Below are 21,699 nucleotides of genomic sequence, written 5' to 3'. Positions count from 1 at the left end.
GATCTAAGGAAGGTAAAGAATTAATAATACAAAATTAAAATACAGAATCTCCCACGGCCATAGAGAGCTGCTTCAAGCCTTGAGTGTGTGGCATTCAGGGGGGCTGCTTCAAAACCTCTCAGTGACTTTAGTCTCAGTCTCTATTATTTACTAAAGCAGTAGTCACGATGCCCTAAGCACATCAGAAAAGCAAGCATGTGGGAAAAGCAAGCATGATGGGAAAGTTTGTATGGCTGAAAGCTCATCTGTATTTTGCAAGACTAAGAAATTGAAAGGATATATTGCCGCTGCCTACAATCCTCTCTTGAGCTTGCCCCTCAGTCGTGTTTGTGCTTCCGAGTGCGCGGCAGTTCAGAGAAGCGCTGGGCGCTGTAGCTGCGATTGCCGTATTTGTTATTCCGGATGCCACAGCAATGAGACAGACATTCCTATGCGAGGTCTGCGATTTTCCCCCAAATGTGAGGATATTAGTCAAGCTCCCATCACAACGCGAAAACAGGGCGCGTATTTCCAGTGTCATTTCCAGCAACAAGAGGGCAGCAGGGAGCCTCCAGCAGAGCTCGGGATCCAGCAAGAGCAGACGGGTGTCAGCTCCTTATTTCCAGTCTCCTTCGGGCAGCGATCATAGATTCATAGAATCGTTTAGGTTGGAAAATGGAGGAAAGCCCACTTCTTGCAGAATATAATACAGCCAAACCCCAGGCGAATACACGGGGTCTTACCGTGTTTCTCAAAGAGACAGACTCTGGGGTATCCTGCCCAGGCTCTTTGGGGTATCTCCTACTTGTTTCTAAAAATCTGATGGTACAAATAAATTTTCTTCATCAAGCGTTTATGCTGTTTCACTGGACTTGTAAGTCACAAGCTGGGCTTCTCAAAATTTAGATTTTCAAGAAGTCAGTTGCTGATGTTTCATATATATAATTTAACTTGGTAAATGTACTGGATCTCACAATTAAAGAGGGTTTTGAGTTGAAACCACCATTTCAAACCTGCAGGTGCATCTTCACCAGTGGGACAGAAGCACCATGAGTGTAATTTCATTTCCTACAGGATACACCACGGGGAGTATCCCTAGCAGATTCTCACCCCTCTGGCTGGCTGTCCACCTCCCTCATAGCCAGGTGTGCAGAAATCCACCCATGGCCATGTCTCCACATTCTCCCCTGAAATGCCCTGTACAGAAACTACCTGTGAAATGTCCCTAATATTTTGGAAGCATTTAGTGTGCACAGCTGCAAAAAAACTACTTGCAGAGGCATTATAGTCATGTTTGGGAAAATCACAAATCAAAGGCAGAATGTGATTATTCTTACTGTTCAGACAAAAATGTAGAGTAATATTTGTGAAGAAATCTGAAAGCAGCTTCACCAAGCAAACCACAGTTTAGCCAGACCCAGAGCTGCTGTCATTCCCTGTGACAGGGCTTCTCAGAAAATCACAGCAGCTGTCCCTCTAGTGCCAGCAGTAGCCAGGAACACAAGGAACCATTTCTTCTCTTTCCAGTGCAGAAGCAACACAGGAAAGTCACAGAGGAGCACTGAGTCAGGGCTCTGCGGCACAGTAAATTTCTGAGGCTGCCTGGTATTCTAGGCACATCCTTACAGCAATAAACTCCTCAGCATCATATCCCAGCCAGGAGAGAATCTGGAGCAGCTAAAAATACAGCCTCTGCATCTCAGATGCTTGCACACAGCAAACTACTGCCTGTGACCTCCACACCCTCCTCTTCCAGCACACACACACCCAAGGCAGGTGGGGATTGGCCCCAGTCCACAAGGCAAGGACAAGAGACAGCACTCACTCTGAATTGTGATGGGCATTACGCACAAATATAGGAATAAAATTGGGCATCTTGAAGGAAGAAGAATTTCTTTTTTCTTGGTACATGAGAAAAATCAGGTAGGGTCTGCATTGCCTTGGTCTTTGAGGCATTTTGCTTAGCACAGTGAAACACCCCAAAGATTCTGGCATTAGCAGGCACTATAAATCTCGAGGACACCACATGTGTGACTGGATTATATATAGCTCTGCTTTCACATTACCAACTCCAAAACACCTCACAAAGAAGATAATGAAATATCCACCTCTCCAGCCGTAGCTCTCTAATCTGAAACGGCATTTCCAGGAGCCATTTTCACTCAACCACGGAGTCTAGGAACAAACACTGTTCTCACCCTCCCACGCACTGTCAGACAGCCCCACAACTGGCACACACGTACACAATCACACACATATTCATTCTCTACATTTCTTACCAAGAGATACAAAAAGTCTCGTGTATTTGCAGTTTATCGCATGCAAACATACGCATCTCTCCCCTTTCAGTCATGCAAATACACCATCGAAAACACATTCTGGGTTAAATTCTATTTTCACTTATGCTATGCAAATATAAAAGCTGAATACTTCCATTAAGATAACAGATTTACGACTGTGTAACTGAGATCAGAATATGGTGCTGACTCTCTCATACATAAATTTCCATAGTTGCTCCTGAATTTGTCTTTTTCCTCAGCCGCCTCTCTGTGCATTAATCATTCAACATTTAAATCAGCCATCCACTTGCTTCTTTTTGCTTTGTCAATGAAAATTGTTCAGCATTAATTATAAAACTCATTCTCTGCTGAGGTTTTCTTGGCTTTTTTCATTAGTGGGTGGAAGTGTCAATTTACAGTCATCTTGTTCTGTCTTCAAAAATACCCTGTGTACCAGCTATACTGCAGAATACATTCTCTGTGTGAGAGTGCCTGTAAATGTGTGTCTGAGCTAGGGAATGTGAGAGCTTGTAAATGTATATGCAAGATTGGGAATGCATGTGCATACATGTGTATATGTAGAAAAGATATGGAGATGGTATTCGAATTAGCAAGGCTAAATGTTTCTCAGGCTTTATTTTCCAGTCTGAATTTTAACCATTTGCTGAATTTGAAGATTTTAATAATAGTGGTACAGATGATTTCAGCTTACAAAGCAGAGTTTATGGCAACTATAAATGTGTTTGAAACCAAATATCTTTGACGACAACAACACAATACAGATCTAATTTTTGTAGCAGTAAGACCTCTCCAGATTTGCTTTCATATTTTGTAATCAAAAGGATTGGACATTCTTGGTCCAGCATCCTATGCAATTTTGCAGTACAAAACTAATGCAAGTGCCACAATGCACATGGTAAGATAATAAACCAGTATGCTGTAGCCAACAGCATGCTGCAAGGTAATAAAACACAAGGGCAAGAGAATTTGGTTTAAATGGGAAACATTTGAGGGTATGGATGAAATACAGTAAAGGTAGAGGCTGACTAAACTTGTCTTTTCAGGTATGATATTCACAACTGTGAATGTCTTACTCTGTTACTACAAAGCAGAAAGTACTCCAGTGTGTAAATGTTTTCCAATCTTTTCATTATACTGGAATGCTGCAACCTATATTTAACCCAAGGGGAGGGATGTTCTCTAAAAACAATTCACTCCTTGGCAATAATTTCTGCTACCAGTTACATAAAATGTTAGACCACTTCAGCTGCCAAGCAGGGATTACAAAAAAAGAGGGCGAAAAGGCAACCAGGAAAAAGCTATAACTCTTTGAAAAAAATTGTTATGAAGCAACATAAGATCTGAGTCAAGACACTACAGTAATCTCCCAGGCAACAACAAGGTGAACAGTGCAAGTGCAAATGCTCTTCTCCTTCTGGGATTCTGGTATGAGTTTGTCCTGTCCTAGTGTATTTACAGTGTCATGCCCTTCATGGGTGCCCTGTTTTGTGAAAAAAGATGGTTCAGGCAACCAGGTATGTTATGTGCTGACTCCCTTCCCTTCCCTTCCCTTCCCTTCCCTTCCCTTCCCTTCCCTTCCCTTCCCTTCCCTTCCCTTCCCTTCCTTCCCTTCCCTTCCCTTCCCTTCCCTTCCCTTCCCTTCCCTTCCCTTCCCTTCCCTTCCCTTCCCTTCCCTTCCCTTCCCTTCCCTTCCCTTCCCTTCCCTTCCCTTCCCTTCCCTTCCCTTCCCTTCCCTTCCCTGTGGCCATGGCAATGTGGTGCCTGTTCTGTACGCTCTGTGCTGCTGAGACAGAGTTGCAGTTTCAGCTCAGTTTCACAGGACTGATGCCCACCCCAAAATCCTGCATTGCAACAGGCAGCAATTGCCTCAACTGCAGAAAACACACAAAGTGAGACTCAGAATAGAGATCAAGAATGGAATCAGTCCTGAACACTAAACTGAGGAGGAACAAGAAGCTGTTGAGAGAAGGAAGTTAATACGACCCAAGGTATATCCATTCTGTGAAAAAACAAGAAACCTTCAATCTCCAAGGCTATCAGGCAGTGTTTTTCACTCATACTGAAAAATTGGAAAATAGATAGTGTCTTTTTACTCTATGATGAAATGATAATAAGTAGAAATAACAGTCTTTAGTTAAACAACAGAGCACATCTCCAACAGAAGTTCTGCTTTAGCTAAACACTCAGAGAGTGAACTGGGAATACAGCCCAGGGTTTGGGTTTATTTTTTTTGTACAGATCTCTGAATGTTTGTATGATAACTGATGAGGTTATCACACAAACAAAGAGGTAAGACAACTAGTCAAGCAGTGTTTTCTCTCCCACTGATAGAACAGGAGGAAAAGGTGAGTTTGATTCTCATTTAAATCAAAACCATTTTGTATGCCCAGGAGCAAAACCAAAATGAGCTCAAAGTCAAGTCTGCATTAAGGAACACTTTTCTGGGGTAGGTGATCTGTGAAGGCACCACAAATATGCTTCTACAGGTGAGCCATGCTTTTGTGCATGGAGCAGGCTCACTAGGTGAGGAGACTAAAAGAGCTGCGGCCCCAGCTCTCACATGGCTTCACACCCAGAGCACAAGCTTCCAGACACACCGTGCTAAAGTGCTTGGCAACCTTCCTTACCTTCCCCTCCATGCTTGCTGCTGTGTATTCCTACAGAAAGCCTGATGTGCTCCATCTTGTCTCCTTCTCTCAAGTGAAATAACCTCTTCCAAGAAAGGTATGTCTTTGCCATTCTAAACACATTGACACTAGAAATTTATTAGCAAAACTACACTGGTCAGAAATAATCTGAACCATACTCATGTCAGCAGGGCTAGGATAGACCAGCCCTTGGAAGACAGAAAAGAATTTTGTGCCAAATTCTAATCTACACCCATAATTTTTTAGAGTTCTTGCCAGCATGAAGGAGCATTGGAAGAAGCATATATCATACCTGTTTTGACCCTGCTTGCACTTCTTACTAGTGTGAATGAGAATTTGGAACTGTGAGTCCATATGTGCCTTTAAATTGCTTCCAATTTTTCTACATGCTTATTTTAGCAATAGCTGTCACCCATGTGTATGCAAATTGAGCTTGCAGAGGAGCTCTGAGTAATAGGGAGAAAACAGCCTACCACTGTATTAGACTACAGCTGATGCCACAGTAAAAAATGCTGTTGGTAATTTTAGTTCCCCTCCTCAGGGACACTTCCTGCTCTTCCACATCATTATGAAAACTGCTGGTGACAACGCATCCGATCCCAGTACTGGGAGCTCCTCAGAAGGACTCGTAACAAAACACGCTCTTGAGCCTGGAGGTTTTTTTTTCTGCAAATCTTCCAAGTTTGGATCTTCTTTATCTTCCAGATCAGAGGTGAAATGCATGGTATGGCAGAACAAATGAGGCTTTTCTATCCTTTGCCCATGGACCTCCTTCTCCTAAAGTCACAGAATTTCATTCTTACAAGAACTGTCAGCTTAATTCCTTTCATAGCCATGACACTACCTGAAAGAGATTTTAATGCACTTAGGTTTTAGTATTGTATTTTCACACTTTTCATCTTAGGTTTAATTGTCTGATAAATCATCCAAGACTTCGAAAGCCACATTTTCTTTTGAGTGATCCTGTCTTCTTCTACTTGGCAAGTGTCACATTTTTCTGTGATTTTCTTATAGCATTTAAAGCAACAGGAATATTTTTATTTACTTCTCTCACTCGGCATTCACATAATTCCTCGTTTCTCTAGAAAAATTTACAACTCCAGGGTTGCTGCACCTGCAGAATCATCCAAAGAAGGCCATCTATTTTGTCTGACCTCCAAAGGTGGTGGCAAACTTTGGTTTTTATTTAAGTGAAAATTCTGAGTTATTCAGATACATAGATTCAAGTTTTCAGCCACTTTACATATTAGGCATATACTAAATTTGAATTAAATCATTTGCACATGTGCAACCTACATTTATGCATGCAAATCAGGCAATTAGGTACAAAATTACCTGATTTGCATACATAATGCTAGAACTGAGCAAATAATATGCAACAAAAAGCATATTCTATTAATATTATTTTCTTCTCTTCTGAAATTAGCTGCAACTGGATTAGAAAATAGTCAAGATTTTCATCACTCAAAATGATTATTTGATGAACATTTTTAGGTCTACTGATATGCTGGCTAATTACACATCTCAAATTATACCGATTTTGTATCATGTTTGGTAACCTAGCAAAAAGTTTATAACAAAATGTGCAATACTACCTTTTTCATGTTTAGAATTCAACTTAAAATTCATTTGTATGAATAAATCTTGAGTGCATGAATATTAAAGCATAGCAACACAAGTCCACTAAAATTTGCTTTTGAATTCAAATTGAAATTTTTGCCGTTTGTGCAATGCAGCTGCTTTTCCACGCGCACAAATATGGAGCTGCTGTGAAAGCATCTGAATATGTAGAAAAATAAGTCAGTGAAAATCATTCGTGGAGTCTGGAGGGTATTTCCTACAGTACTGCAGTTGTAAGCAGACAGGTCACACCTCATGGATGAAACAAGAAACTTTTCCTCACCACAGCAACACTAGAGGGGCCTGCCTTACTGGAAGGTAAGTGCCTACCTTGGGAGGGCTCTGGTGATACCTTTGACCCTGACCTCTCCTCTCTGGTGGCTCTTTCTGCCTCCTACTGCCTCCCTGCTCTGCACATGTACCAACACACTTCTTTTGGTTTGCTTCCTTTTGCTGTGCTCTGTCTTGCTCAGAAGGCAAACTCCTCAGGCACAGACCTGTCCTATTTGTCTGCAAAGTCTTATGCATACTAAGGGGCTTTAGCTGTAGAATAAACAAACAATAACTGCACTTCTGCTGTAGTGCAGAGACATTTTTGCATGTCTCTAACTGTTCTCATGGGCTTATCTCCAAAGCCCCTCAAGCGGTTCATTATCATTTTTAAGATGGGGGTCACCAATACTCTTTCAGGTAAGGGCAGATCTTGGTTCCTATCATGGCTGTATGAAGCTCCACAGAGCATCCAGCATTTCATTCCTCATGCATCCTGGCATTTGCTTTCTGATCAGATGCCCATTTTACAGACAGCTTCCAATAAGTGGCAATCAGACCTTCCCCACAAACACTGGGGTACCTTTAATAAAACCAGGCAATACACTTAGGAAAATTATTTCCTCACAGCATGCATGGCTGCATATGCCATAAACATAACCTGCTACTGCCTGGATCATTCACCTATCAGCAGTGTGCCAAGTCCTACTGGTTTGATTCTTTTATGCTCAAATAGCATTTTCAAACATTTCAACATCCCCTCTTGGTTCTTCTCCTTTAGTATTTAAATCACAAGTATTTCTAAGACAACCATGTCTTTCTCTTCTAAAAACTGTTGCACATCTTTGGCTAACACAAGAATATAACAATAACAACCACCAAAGTATTTGACAAGATCCACATTTAAGAACCATCATCTTGCGACAACCTTGTTTCTCATAATCTATTGCTTCTCATTTCAGAAACTTCTTTGTTTCTTATTCATTGACAAATTGGTAATGAGGGACTCTTCACCTCACAACCTATTGGTCAACTATAATTAATTTAATTTCCAGTGCCTTGGCTGCTCTGCAAAGTTTTGCTGCTCATAACTATGCAATCATTTGGCTTTTATTTGTCTGTCTATCACAACAGCTTCAGAGCATCTCTCAAGCATTTAAATCCAGAAAACTCTGCATATCTCCCTTTCCTTCTCATCCCTACCTGCAGAAGGACAGAGTTTGTATAATTTTCCTTTCTTGCCTTTGCCACTGACACTTATTCTTCCTTTTTCCTCTATTTCAGGTTGAGGGCCTCCAGATCATCTTGACACATGCTCCAAAAGTGGTACCTTTCTATTTCTTGCTCTTTCCTGACAACAACCTTCCCTTTCAACACTCAGCAATTCCATTTCTAGAAGGAAATATATACAAAGGCAATTCAGCACCACCTCTGTAAGCTCACTAATTTGTAAGAGTCACTGGGAAGTCCTGCAGGCCAAGAATGGAAGTGTATCTGTAAGTGATAGCTCAGTTGGTTAGATTACAGTGCTAATAGCACTGAGGTTGTGGAATTGATCCCTGTATGAGCCATTCACTTAAGAGCTGGACTGGATGATCCTTGTGAGTCCTTTCCAACTCAGAATATTTTCTGAACTCTGTGATACACTTTTCAAGCTCTGAAGGTAAAAAACAACAGTAGTTCTTCTGCTCCAAATAAGGTGCACTTCATTCTAATCCTGACATCTATCACACTTTCAAGTGAACAATGACTCATGGCCTTTCATCATTTGTGTTTGTCACACAAATCTAATTTAACCTCATAAATTCCCAAAGAGAAAAAAAATGTTTTGTAGGAGTTGCTATGCTTATACCACAAATAACATTGCTACAAACAAATTGCTAAATGTAACCTGCCTCTCCTAAGGACCCGTGATCCTGAAGCAAACCAATTACGTAAAATCATCAAACCCAGCAGAGAAGAAGCCAGAGGAATTACAGAAAGGACTTAGTAGTGGGAGCAAATTAAATGGATGAATTTGTGTGGTTTGCCTTGCTGCAGCAAGCAGATATGCACAAAGGGGGAGAAACTGCTGACTGAATGGACTTGGGACCCTGAGACAGAGAAATACTTGGGGAAAGTAAACCAGAAGTTTGTGCACCATGGAGCACATTGACAGACAAATGGACTGTATCACTAACAGAAAAACAGAGCAAGTACATAAAAGATATTGGCAAAACCAACAGGTAGATATATCTCAATAGACTCTTGTGCTGTGAGGGGGAAAGACAGCAATGTCATTTATCTGCTGGTGAAAAGCCAATAGCAGACCAGGCACTCCTCCTGCAGAGTCAACAAAAGCAACAGGAACTGCAGCTTGCACTTCAGCAGGAGAGGCTGTTGCAATGTACGCTGGCACGGGGCCTGGGCAGTACTGCAGGACTGGCAGAAGGTGGTTTGGGCCAACTTAGCTCAGGGCTGATGGAGCTCAAATACACATGCACACCTGTATCTCTGGATGCCTAATGCTGCTGCTGCTGCAGAGGGTTAAAAGTGAGCTACAGAAAACCTTCCCTCAACAAAGAAAGGCCACACAGCATAGGAAGTGTTGAGCTGTTTGGCTCTAGTTCTGGCCAGCCTGAGACTGGCTCCAGAAGCATACTCTCATGGCATCTGGCGTGCATTCTATTAATGAGGAATGTGCTCATTTATACCCAGAGAACATCACTACCTGCCTGTCCAGAGATGAAAATGGCCTTGGAATTACTTCCACAGGGTGTGCTGCTAGAGTAAATGGATTGCCACCCTGAGAATTTCTCTGTCAGTAACATGACGGAGGAAGTGGTGTGGAAGAAATGAATTCATGTTAGACTGTAGCATTTTGCTACAAGAGGATTATTAGTCCTACACCAGCTTACAGAAGGTTCTTCTGAGAGCAGGGATACTCCAATGATACACAGCTGACATGCAAACTTGCACAAGGGAAGGGATTGTTCACTGGAGCATATACAGGCATGTGCCCACCATATACAGATAAGTGTGCCATTTGAGACATGGAGCTGTTCAACAGGGCAGTTAGAGAAACACCGGAGTGGTGAGTGCTATAATGTTGAATTGAGAATAAATGGTCTTAAATTGTGTGGGAACTCCACTGTGAACTAAATGAAAAACCAAGAGAAGTCTGGTAACTACATGGCCAGGATTCCTTAGGGAACAACAGCCAAAAAGCCTTAAGCAGATTGGTAAAAGAGCTATGCGGACCCAGACATCTTTAGGCATTAAAGAAAGTTGGCGTATCAGTACACAGACATTACAGCCCTGAAACAGAACATCATTGAGAAATCTGTGTGGTAATGGGGTGGGTCCCCGTCAAACTGTACAACTGAGTTTGGACAAGACCCTGAGTAAGGATGTGTGTGCTGCCAGGGACTGGTGCCTTAAATGCCTGCAGTAAGTAATATAAATATGGTGACTCTCAGAGTGCTGGGAAGGAATCAGGCAACTCTACAAAGCTCATCTGAGGAGGAAATGGTTTGGAGCAGGTGACAGCCTACAGTTCCCACAGACTCAGACCAAGATAAGAGCACAAAGGGCCTGCTTCAAGCAGGGAAACAACCGTGCTCTAATCTGATCCCTTGCTTCTAAGGTTTGAAGAATTTTACTGGCTTTAAGCATCTTCCATCTTTTCTGAGCTGGAGGACACATCTGACAGCTACGTATGTGCTGGTCAAGTGTGGAAGAATACAACTGTATTTACATGTTCTGTGCTGGAAGGATTATTTTCCTTCAAATATTAGAAAATAAATCTTTTCTTTTACCTCAGTCCTCATTTACAACAACAGAAGGGAATTCTGGGAGGTTTTAAAGTGACTTTAACCTGATGTTGTTGTTTTCAATAGAGGAGCTATTAAGAACTTTCATTGTTATATAGTTCATGTTGTAAATTATTTCCATAGCAACCCGATCGTGTCATATATTCTGGGCTATAACTCAGAGGGAGAGGGGATGGGAAAAGCACAGAATAGAGACTACAGAGCAAAACCTGTCCCGATTATTACCTGAATCTTGAATGTTCTTTTTAGTACAATTTGCTTAAGCAGTGTTTATTTCCAGGCAATGTTGAGGATCCAGCCAGGCTGCACCTGCCTTCCCAGGCATGCTCAAACACAGCCTAGGATTGCACATCTTCAAGGGAGAGCAGGGTGGGGTTCCTTCAAATGACAGAACCTTCTGCAAGGAGGAAGCTTCAAGCTGTAACTTGCAAAATATGTACTGTAAAAATCCAGCTATCAGAACACGGAAGATCTATGCAGAGACCTGCAACTAATCATGCAAAAACCTGAAAGGAGCTGCTCTTTGTATTAAGCATGTGCAGTGCAGTTCTCAAGAAATGCTGTCATCAGTTCTAGCATGAGGAAAGACAGGTACAAAAGAGAATGAGAATTTCTGCATTGCTTCCTCGTATTTAACTGTCACACAAGCCACTAGACATTCTATCAAGGCTGCTGACTAATTGTTAGCAGAATGTGACTAGATATCCACAGATCACTCAACTGATACTGTCCTTGATGCCCACACCTCTTACTGCCTCCCGTCCAGCAGAAATGGTGCAGTGAGCACAGCTGAATGAGTTCAGTTGGATTAACAGAAAAGTTGACTCCTGGATGGGAGGGTGATGAGCTGGGTGTTGGAGTCAGAGAATCACTCAAAACCACAGCAAATGTTTGCCAAAAATGAGTATATACACTTAGCAAGGTACAGCTTTTGAAAGGCTGCATCTTTTTGATAAGATACACAGTATAATCTTTAATTGCAGGAGATGGGATAAAATAAATGTGCCAACTGGCCTTTCTTATCAATGCAGTCTGAATTCTTCACGGAGGAATTATCTTTACATGTCACAGGGAGTCAAGAGCATCAACAATACTTGAGCAAGTAATAAAAAATACTTCAAAATTTACTGCTGCAGGAACACAAGAGCCCTTTCAGTTGTTTTAATCTCAGATGTTTTATACCTTGTCTTTTTATTTTACAGAAATCAGTTATAGACATTGAGTGAGTTCTAAGAGAAAATGTCTAGCATATCAAGCTAGATCAAATAAACTTTCAACATCTACAAGTCAGTGGCCTATATTTTCCAGTAGCAGACCAGATATTCAGGATTCCCACTCCCTCCCTAATTTTGCCCCTAGCTCTTACATACATTAAGCCTACAAAAGTGTATTGTCCTTACTCCAACAGTGTGCCAGTCTGGACACGTTCGAATGAAAACCTGAGCTCCACTATGATCTTGTCTCTTGTTGCCATGATGTGTGCAGTGAAGAGGAAGATTGCCTCAGATAATCCGGAATATAGCAATTCAAAGCAACCCCGTCCTGTCTTTGATTTGGATGTGGTGTGCTTTCCATCATAGCCAAAGGGGAGCTCCTACCTCTGACACACAGGTATGCACTCTTCTTCACCCCAGCCCTCTGGATGTTGCATCAGCAAGAGCAGCAACAGCCTCCAGCCTTGGAGCTATCAGAGTGAAGGGCGCATGCACGCTACAGGCAACTGGCCTGGCACTGAGCGTTGTTGTTCCCAAACACCTGTGTCACACAAGCGCTTTTCAGTTCAGCTGTGCAGTTGTTGTAACAACATGCTTTTATTCCAGAGGAAGGGAGATTGGCATTTGGGGCAGTAACCAATGGCTGTGGTCTCCCTCGTTCTCATAGGAGTTTGCTGTGTGACCCTGGCTCAAACACTTGAGATTACCCATCTGCAAAATGGATAAATGTGGTAACTTGGGGAGTAGCTTCGCCCTTTCCTAGGCACAGTTCTCAAATATGGTTAGCAAAGTCCCAGGCAGCTTTGCATAAAAAACACTTGCCTAAGGAAAGGTAAAACACTGTTTTGGCTTCAACCCTACTCGGGGCTGTCCCCCCTGGAGAAGCCCCCTACGCCTCGCCAGTTCGGCAGCCCAGAAGCAGAAGCAGGCTGCTAAATCAGTGGTTTGCCTGAGGAGCGAGTGGAGGCTTGCAGCAGCATGGCTGCTTTCTCTGCACATTCCTCTGGTGACGCTGCTTATTACCCAGCATGCAGATAACCCTGAGTCAAGGCTTTGGTATGAGCGGCGCTGCCAGGAGCTGCGTGCTTGGAATAGAGGGTTACAGTTTAAACCGAGGTGAAGCGCCGTCCCCAGCCAGCTGCGCCCTGCCTGCCTCTCCTACTCGGCTGGAGCCAGCCACCCCTTCACCTATTTGCAGAAAAGGAGCTTTCCAGTCCCTCCCCTCCACCCCATCGCTCACCCAGGGATCATTCCCATTGAGAAGCTCTCAGTCTAATAGTAATCCCGACGAATTTAGCTGCTGCTAATAAATCCCACCCTCTGCCCCTCCCAACCTGCCTCCATGCAAATCCATTTGTAGGTTACTTGAACAATAGCGGAGCTGTAATCAGCCCTCCTCTCTGGCAGCCTGCAGGGAGGGAGGGGAGGAGGATGATGACAGTGGGGAATTCTGCTCGGCTCCTTGAAGCTGCACAGACATGTTTCATGTCCCCGTTCCCATCCCCTGCGCAGAGGCGGGCAGGCAGGCAATCACATGGCTGTCTAGGTCGGCCCAACCCAGCGGCAACTGCATGCCCTGGCGACCCTCCCCAGCCCAGCCCGGTTTGATTCAGTTCGGTTCAGTCCCTGCCTAAGCTGCCGTGCAGCAGCAGTGCCAAGCCGCTCCGCGCCGCGGTGGAGTTGCCAGGCTCAGCCTCCACTCCCTAAACAAAGTAAAGGGCCTTTGCGCTGGCCGAAAAAGAAATAGAAAGATACCCCAGTGAAGCAGACTTGGGCGAACGGGTGGCCTGGCACACCCAGTACTGCCGAGAGAGCAGTGCCAGCCAGAGAGAAAGGCACAGCTCTCCACTGTAGGGTCTTTGGGGACGACAGAGAACCAGAGTCTTCTCACTGTTAACGATGATCGTGTAGGAAAGAGGAAAGGGAAATTCCCTGAAAATAATTTGCAATTTGCAGTTCACATCTTAAAGGTTTCTTTGTAAAGGGTCATAAAAGCAGCACCGAGTGCATATGGCCGAGCAGGGCTACGGGGGAGGGGGGTGGGGCGGGGAGGGCTGCGAGCGGATGCCAAATCAGCTGAAACCTAAGAAGCTTGACCTTCCTCACCTCCACCCCTGCTCCCACCGCCTCCAAAAAACCTTGCAAGGGCGCTTCGGGAAGGCAAAGCGCACAGCAGCGAGGAGAATGCAGGCTCAACCCGGCAACGGGCAGGGCTGCGCGGCTGTGTCAGTGAAGGGGGAGAGAGGACACTTCAGGGTAGCTGTGTCCCCTCTCAGCAATGCAGACTTGTACCAGCATGGTTCATTGCATTCAACCAAGCAGTCAGACCTTGGAATCTTGAACCTACCTAGCCCAAGTAGCTCAGCCAGTCCAACCAGTCACAGACTGTTCTGGCCAGACAGACTTTTGGTGAGCATCCTCCCCCTCCCATTCACATGTCTACCTGCTCCCTTCTGCTGCTCACCCTACAGTTCCCTGAATGGCTGAAGGAGAGTGGGTTTGCTGTCAAAAACTTGAAATGACATGTACTCTCCCATGCTTCTTCTCATGGAGTTAAGCAAGTCAATTCCCAGGGAGAAGAACTGGATTCCTGCAGAGCCTCCCAGTCAGGGGTGGCAGCGTGGGGCTGGGCTGCCCTGTGGCAAACACGTGGAGACAGAGTTGTTTGTCTGGCTCATCAGAGGAGCCCTGTGGTAGCCTCAGTCAGTGCACACATGCCTAATTCTTCTGAGACACCCATCTGGGAAAAGACCTTGTATGCCATTCTTTTCACATCACCCATCAGCAGAGACATTTCCCTTACCAAACTGCAGAAAAGGTTTTAAGGCAGGGGCTGAAACAACAGAAGCTTGGTTACATGGCTTTCAGACACCTTGAAGATAAACTCAGCAGTGCATGTTTCTATACAGGAAGGTATAACCATGCCCTCTGCATCTTCTGGGGGATGGTTGTAAAGACAGCTCTGGAGGTACAGATATGTTTTGGGTAGAAAATGCGTGCTGTAATGGATTCTGATGGCTGAACGCCAAGGGGGAAGCTGTTCTGCTTCAAGAATAGCCTTACAAGAGTCAGCACTACAGTGACAGTTCAGTACTCTGCTGCACATCTACAGGATGTGTCACTTTGGCAGAGAAAGAAGTTGCTAATGCACAACACAATCCATCCTACAATGAATGGAGAATGACTGCATACAAAAAAAAAAAGAAAGAAAGAAAAAAGAAAAAAAAAAGAAAATGGCAAGACTTAGGAAAAAGGGAAGCTGCAAGGCAACTACTGCATAGTAAGCTGGGAACTTGAGAGCTCTGAAGACAAAGCCCTTTCCCTTGAGGGGAAGAAAATCTCAGCTCACAAGACACATAAAGAAGCAGACAACCCTTTTTCCAGTGACTGCTGCAACCCTGCAAAGCTGTGCTGGCAGCCAGCCTATTTGAAGAGATTGCAGTTTCAAAACAATGTTAGTCCTGACTAGTTCAGGGAGGTGAGCATGCTCATATGCACAACATTGCTAAGCAAATAAAAAAGATAACAAAGTTTGTATTAAATTACACCAGTTACCATTGGTAAACTCTAGTTCCTGTTGGAACTGTGTAGTATTCCCCCCAAATGGACATAGCAGCTCTTCACTGCATAAACACATCTATCTCCAACTCACACACAGCTGCCAATGCTTAAAAAACAAACATCCAGTGACACACATGTTCTAACCCATTTCTAAGAAAATAGGCTACAAGGCTATTAAAAGAAATGTCAAGAAGCATCTAACTGGGGAAAAAAAAAAAAACAAAAAAAACAACCCAAAAAGCAAAACACAACAACCCTCCCTGGGAAAATAAACCATTTAAATACTTCCCCATTACAAGAAGGAATGAAAGCACAATAAATGACCATCTGGACAAATAAATTAACTTACACCATTTATTCAAGCAAACATTGGGCTGTACCTTAAATAACTGGCAGGTATGGGGGATGGGAGCATTACTGTAAAATACAGAAATAAGCTGAATCTCTGTACATGAGACTCACTCGACAGCTCCCCTTTCCTCCTCAAAAAAAGGTTACAACTTGTTTGTCAGCTGTGGACATCTTCAGAAAGATAAAAACCTATGGAGTGGGTTCAAAGAAATGCTGGCTAATATGCCCAGACTGGCTGCTTAATGAGCCAGAGTAAAAGAAAAGGTCACATGGTTACAAAAAACCTCCATACAACAAACACCCTGTAGCTATGGTTAACTTTAATTAACTGCAGTATTACAATTCACTTCAAGCTTATTTTCCACCAATGTTTACTGCACCTTACCTTTCCTTTGCCTGCTAAAATCAAACCGATTAGTCTCATAAGTGGGCTTATGTTTCAAAAAATAAGAGCTTTTCAAAAATGATCTGAAATTTTAAAAATCCACCAAATGGGTCTCTTTCTAGCTATAACTACTGATGAATGATTTCAAGATTACAGGAGTAGCTCTGTTTATATAAATCAGGGTATTCATACTTCTGTGATACAATTAAATGTTGAATAGCCAGTAGTAGTTCTCTTTTAATAGCAGTTACAATTCTCATATGATTACTTCTCCTTAAGTTTAAACTTGAATTTCAACCATGTGTACAATTTTTTTCTCTGCCAGTCATGAGCTTACAATGTTAGTCTCCCTATTTCATGATTTAAAAATAAACTGCTGTGTGAGAATTGCATGCTTAGAAATAACTGAAAATAGGACCAGTACAAATCTATACTCTAAAAAACATGTAAGTTGTATCCAGCAATTAACTCAAAACATTCTTTTTCTGCATTACTTCTTTGATCCATTACATGAGAACAATATGTTTGGAGATTTTTAAGCACTGATATATCACTTGGCAGAAAAAAAATTAAAATATATATACACACACAAAGTCATTGTATGAAATCACAGATATAGTGATGCCAAATACTAAATCTCAGAGCACAACAAACCCCACCCCCTCCCCACACACATGAAACAGCCAGAGTGTATCTATACAAGACTGCAAAGATCTGTAGGCACACTAAGAATATAGTCTCAAGGTTTCTACCATCCTTCCCACCAGGAATACAAGTCAAGTATATATTTAGACCAAGCAGATGCCAAATGCCATCCAGACTTTCCTTTATACAACTATGGGGCTTTGGCAGGTGGGGATCCTTACTATTCAATAAACTAAGAGCGCATAACCTATGATACTGTTGCATTTGGAACAGCCCTATATTCTGCTGGTCAAACTGCAAAGGATTTCTGCAGTGCTGCTGGGTTTTTTCAGGTTTCCCCCTCTTTCCTCCATTTGCCTCACTGGAAAGGACAAAGTTCAAGTAGGTTTGTTTGCATTTTCTAGCTAGCATGAGGCCTGTGTATTTACTTTGCCTGTTGATCACTTAACAGGTATTACACTGCTCCCCTATCTCCAGAAAATGCCAATGTCACACAGAATTGTTAATTATACAAAGAATCACATATAATCATTGCCAAAAAGAAAGCATTCACTTCAGTGCTTAAAGGAAGCTTCCTTGCCTGAAAACACAACAAAGCCCCTGAACTGCTCATCAATTCAAGTTACGAAAAGCCAATGCCTAAATGGGGTAGCAACTCGCCAGCTGCAACACCAACTGTAGAAGCTGTTATTTCATGCTACCCTTTCTGTATTCTGTTCCACTACAGTCCTGCCTTACCATGAGTTTGGGGCTAATGTCAAACTTTGACAACCACTCTTAAAATCAACTAAATTATTAACTATGGGATGCTGGGTTTTTGTTTGTTTTTTGGTTTTGTTTTTGTTTTTTTTTTTAGTGAAAATAAGGCTTCATTTTAAATCTCAAGCCTTACTAAATTGCACAGGCAATGCATGCATCCTGTATCGCAAAGAGCTTGCAGCTGGAGAGCCAGTGGGGGGGAGGAGAAGGGAGGAGGAAATGAGATGCAGGAACAGTAAATAGAAAATGCTTAGTCAGCAACCGTTACTGCAACATTAAAGGTGAAATGTAAATAGGCACAGTGCCAAGATTTAAGTAAGTTTGATAACACCATCAACATCATCATCATCTTACTACATATAAGTGAAAATGTGCATACAAGTGCCACGATTATCACAACGAACTGCAGACTCTTGGTATAATGGAGACCTTTAAAAAGCCAACACGGCTTGCACATACTGCCTAAGCTTAGAGAAAAATAAAACTTGCTACTCAAGAAGTATTAATATCAATTGAATTTATTACAATTTACTAAGCTCCAAGGCACATTACAGTGTTCTGTTAACTACAGAAATGTATAAAGGACAAACAGAGCATGTTTCTCATGTACAGCATTTTGCTCTACTGTTCAAAAGCATCCGTGCATCAATAAAAGCAAAAACAAAAAACACATGAAGATTAAAAAACGTTCAGATCAATAGAAACAAACGGAAACATTTTCCTTACAAACTTGCAACAAAAAAACACCCTCCCCCCACAGCCACCCCACCGTTTTGCAACAAAAAACCAAAAACGAAAAAAAAAAGGTGAAAGACTAACACTCAGGGCTTGTAAAACATAAGCTGTCACCATTTTTGTAGCAATTTTTTAGGCATCAACACTGGCCTTGGCAAAAAAAAATTTTTTTTGTCTTTTGTGTTTTTCTTCTTCTTTCAGAGAAGTGCATACATTTACAAAAATACACACCAGCAGCAGGTAATCGCTAAGGGCTATTAACTTTGTACCTAGCCAACACACTGCCAAAGAAATGAGAACAGGTATTATGTAGTAACCAAACAATATTATATTCTGTTTAACAAAAACCAGCTCTATCCTTCAAATGAAGAAGAGTACATACCTTTGTTTCAAAATATAGAAACATACGACGAAAATAATGTCTATACATAAGACTAACTTTTGCAGTTTGTTATATTCACAATTCTACATCTTCAGGAGTCTGAAGGGATTGGATTTCTTACTCAAGGGTCTCTCTCCTTTTTCACTTTAACGTCCCCAGCTAAAATGGTCGCGATCTCGCCCTGCATAAATGCCCAAGGCACATTGGAACCGACTAGGGGGCATTTCTCTCCACTGGGGCAGTAGACTTCACCAGTCGCCCCTTGGGCCTTGATGCTCTCTCTGGAACAAGGGAAGCAGAACTTGTGGCTGGGCACAGAGGGGCACTGAACAAAGTGGGTGTCCTCCAAGCGTTCGTGGCAAATGGTGCAGCACAGGGGCCCGCTGTTGGCCATGGGGGAGTCCGGAATGTTTTGGGGGTGCACTTGGTCCATGGCGGGGTGGGTGCTGGGGGGAGGAGGGGCCACTTGCAGGTTCATGTCCCCGTTGCGGGAGGCCAGACGGCGCTGGCCCGGCACCGAGGCCGGCGACACGGGGCTGCTGCTGTTCCTGCGGGTGGACGTAGTGGAGTGCACCGAGCTGCCGTCCTTGGGCGAGTGGGCATTGCCCAGCGTGTCGGCCACCGACATGAGCGCGGCCATGGGGGACTGTCCGTTCTGGGGGGCGGACTCGGGTGGCGTGGTCCGGTTGGAGTGAGGCCCGAGGGGCGGCGGTGGCGGGGGGCCACCGCCGTGCACCGCCCCGAAGCCCCCGGCCGACATGGTGAGCTTGAGCGCTTCGCTCTGGCTGGCCATCCACTGCTGACGCTGCTGCTCGTCGCTGAGCTTCAGAGCCCCCTCGGCCGAATCCGAGGGTTCAGGAGAAGCTTTCCTCTTGCGCATCGCCCCGCCGCCGCCACCGCCGCCGCCACCGCCAGGTCCCCTAGAGGCTGCGGCCGTGCCCTGCGCCCCGCCGGCCCCGGCCCCCGGCCGCGGGAGACTCACCAGCGCCGTGGGCAGCATGGGGCAGCTGGCGTCCAGGTAGGGCTGCGGCAGCATGTCGGCGCCCACCAGCTCCTTGAAGAAGCGCACAGACTCGGGCAGCAGGTCTCCCAGGAGCCGCCAGTCGCCAGAGCCGTGCTTCTTCTCGTATTCCAGGTATTTGAAGCCCGAGGAGAGGCCGCGACCGAAGTCCTTCATACAGTCCTGGTACATCTGCTTGGCCACGCCGGAGGCGCTGGAGAAGACGGTGCCGGAGCCGCTAGGGTACTCGATGAAGAGCTTCAGCTCATAGTCCATGCCCGGCTTGGAGACAGCGTCGAAGGCAAAGACGCGGCCCAGCAGGGCGTGATCCTTCTTGAAGCGCACCTCGTAGGGGGTGCAGCCGGCCAAAGTGAGCAGCGTGTCCCTCACGATCTTGGGCTTGCTGGCCCACTCCTCGGCCCGATTCCGCAAACTCTCGCTGAGCTCGGCCAGCGCCTCCGCGTTGCGCTGCTTCTCCTTCAGCTCCCGCTCTTGGTCACTGCTGGAAACCGAGCCCGGCCGCTTGCCGCAGGCCTCGGAGGACGAGCCACCGCCTCCCCCGGCACCACCGCCGCAGGTGCCCCCTTGGGAAGAGGCGGAGGGAGCGGGGGGACCCCCGCCGCCGCGGCCGCTCAGGCCCCCGTGCGGCGGAGGCAGCGCCACGCCGGAGGCAGCGGGGCCGTTCAGCAGCGTCTGCGGCAGCAGGTTGGGGGGCACATTCATCTGAGCGCCGGCGGCCCCCGGGGGCAGGCCAGACACGAGTCCCCCGTGCGCCCCGCGACGGGAGGAGGAAGAGGAGGAGGAGGAGTTGGGGCTTTGCCGGTTCAGCTCCGGTGGCCCGTCCTCAGGCTGCTTGGGGAAGCCATTGGGCCCCCCCAGTCCGTTGGGCAGGCGGGCGCCATGGCTGCTGCCCAGGCTGCCCGGCGGCGGCGGGTACTCGAAGCGGCTGCGCTGCTCCGCCGCGGCGGCGCTGAGCCCGTAGCGGTCCAGGCTGGACTGGGTCAGCCCCGCTGAGGCCGCCTTGGAAGTGGCATCCACATGGTTGAGCTGCTGCTGGGCCGCCGCCGCCGCCGCTTCTTTGGCGGAGAGCGTCACTGCCTTTACGCCGACCGGCGGCGGGGGGCCCGGGGAGCGACCGTCCTGGAAGCAGCCGTGCGCCCGCTTCAACTGCCGGGCCGTCTCGATCACGAACTCGATGCGGTCGGCGCCCTCATAATTAACGCAGCCCCGGCAGACGGGCTCCGTGAAGTCCCAGATCATGGCCCAGGGCATGCGGGGCAGATCGCATAGATAGCATGACTGCCTCCGCGACGAGGACACCTGCGCGGCGGACATGGTGCTGCTGGCTGGGGAGCTGCTGCCGCTGCCACCGGGGTAGGGGCTGGCTCAGTCTTCCCCCCCGGGCTGCAGGGGCGGGGGGTGGCTCTCCGTACCTGATCCTGTTGCCCGTTTCAGCAAGGGGGATCGTCTGCTTTTAGTTCGCTCCTGCTGCCAGAGATGGCTTCTTCTACCTGGTCCTGCCGCTGCTGCCCCGGTGGGGTGGGAAACGATTCCACTGCTCCTCCGGGGGGCTGGCTGGGTGGGGGTCGCTTTCTAGCCGCTTCTGTTTCCCTGCGCTCTCTAGCTCTCCGCTTGCTGCTGCTCCTCCTCCGGGAGGAGGCGGAGGTGCACGGAGGAAGATGGGGGGGGTCACCTTCCACCCGCCACGGCTGCCTCGTGAGCTTGCAGTTCGGTACGTGCTAATCCACCGCCGTGAGCAAGACAGGGGCACCCGCACGGAGCTGTTCGGTCCCGGCAGCGGCGGCTTCCCTGAGCGCTGGCGGAGCTGCGGCAGTCCGGGGGCAGCAGCGGCGGCGGCAGCAGCGTGGCGAGCGGCGCCGCCTGCTCCTCACTCACATCCTCGCCGCTACTCGCAGTCCGAGCGCGGGGTGCTGCGCGCCGCCGCGTGTGGCTGCGCGCCCCCTCCGCCGCGCCGCGCTCCCCCCGCGCCGCGACGCCCCTCCCCTTCTCCGCGCCGTGCTCCCGGCTCGGCTGCACC

The 21,699-nt window shown here is 46.1% G+C and overlaps 1 protein-coding gene across 1 annotated transcript; it reads right to left on the bottom strand.

The window, feature by feature from the left end:
• Positions 1-16,057: 16,057 nt before the first annotated feature.
• IRF2BPL (interferon regulatory factor 2 binding protein like) lies at positions 16,058-21,690 on the bottom strand. The gene has a single exon (XM_064714427.1). It carries the CDS (start codon positions 20,994-20,996, stop codon positions 18,783-18,785), a length of 2,214 nt encoding a protein of 737 aa, XP_064570497.1. The 5' UTR covers positions 20,997-21,690; the 3' UTR covers positions 16,058-18,782.
• Between the last annotated feature and the right edge of the window lie 9 nt (positions 21,691-21,699).

This window comes from Zonotrichia leucophrys, chromosome 5 (genome assembly GCF_028769735.1).
Source record: "Zonotrichia leucophrys gambelii isolate GWCS_2022_RI chromosome 5, RI_Zleu_2.0, whole genome shotgun sequence".
Lineage (NCBI taxonomy): Eukaryota > Metazoa > Chordata > Aves > Passeriformes > Passerellidae > Zonotrichia > Zonotrichia leucophrys.
The sequence above is the reverse complement of the archived record's forward strand: the minus strand, read 5'-3'. Positions and strand labels throughout refer to the sequence as shown.

Coding starts and splice junctions, on each gene's coding strand:
- IRF2BPL (XM_064714427.1), bottom strand. CDS start 20,996: ATGTCCGCCGCGCAGGTGTCCTCGTCGCGGAGGCAGTCATGCTATCTA.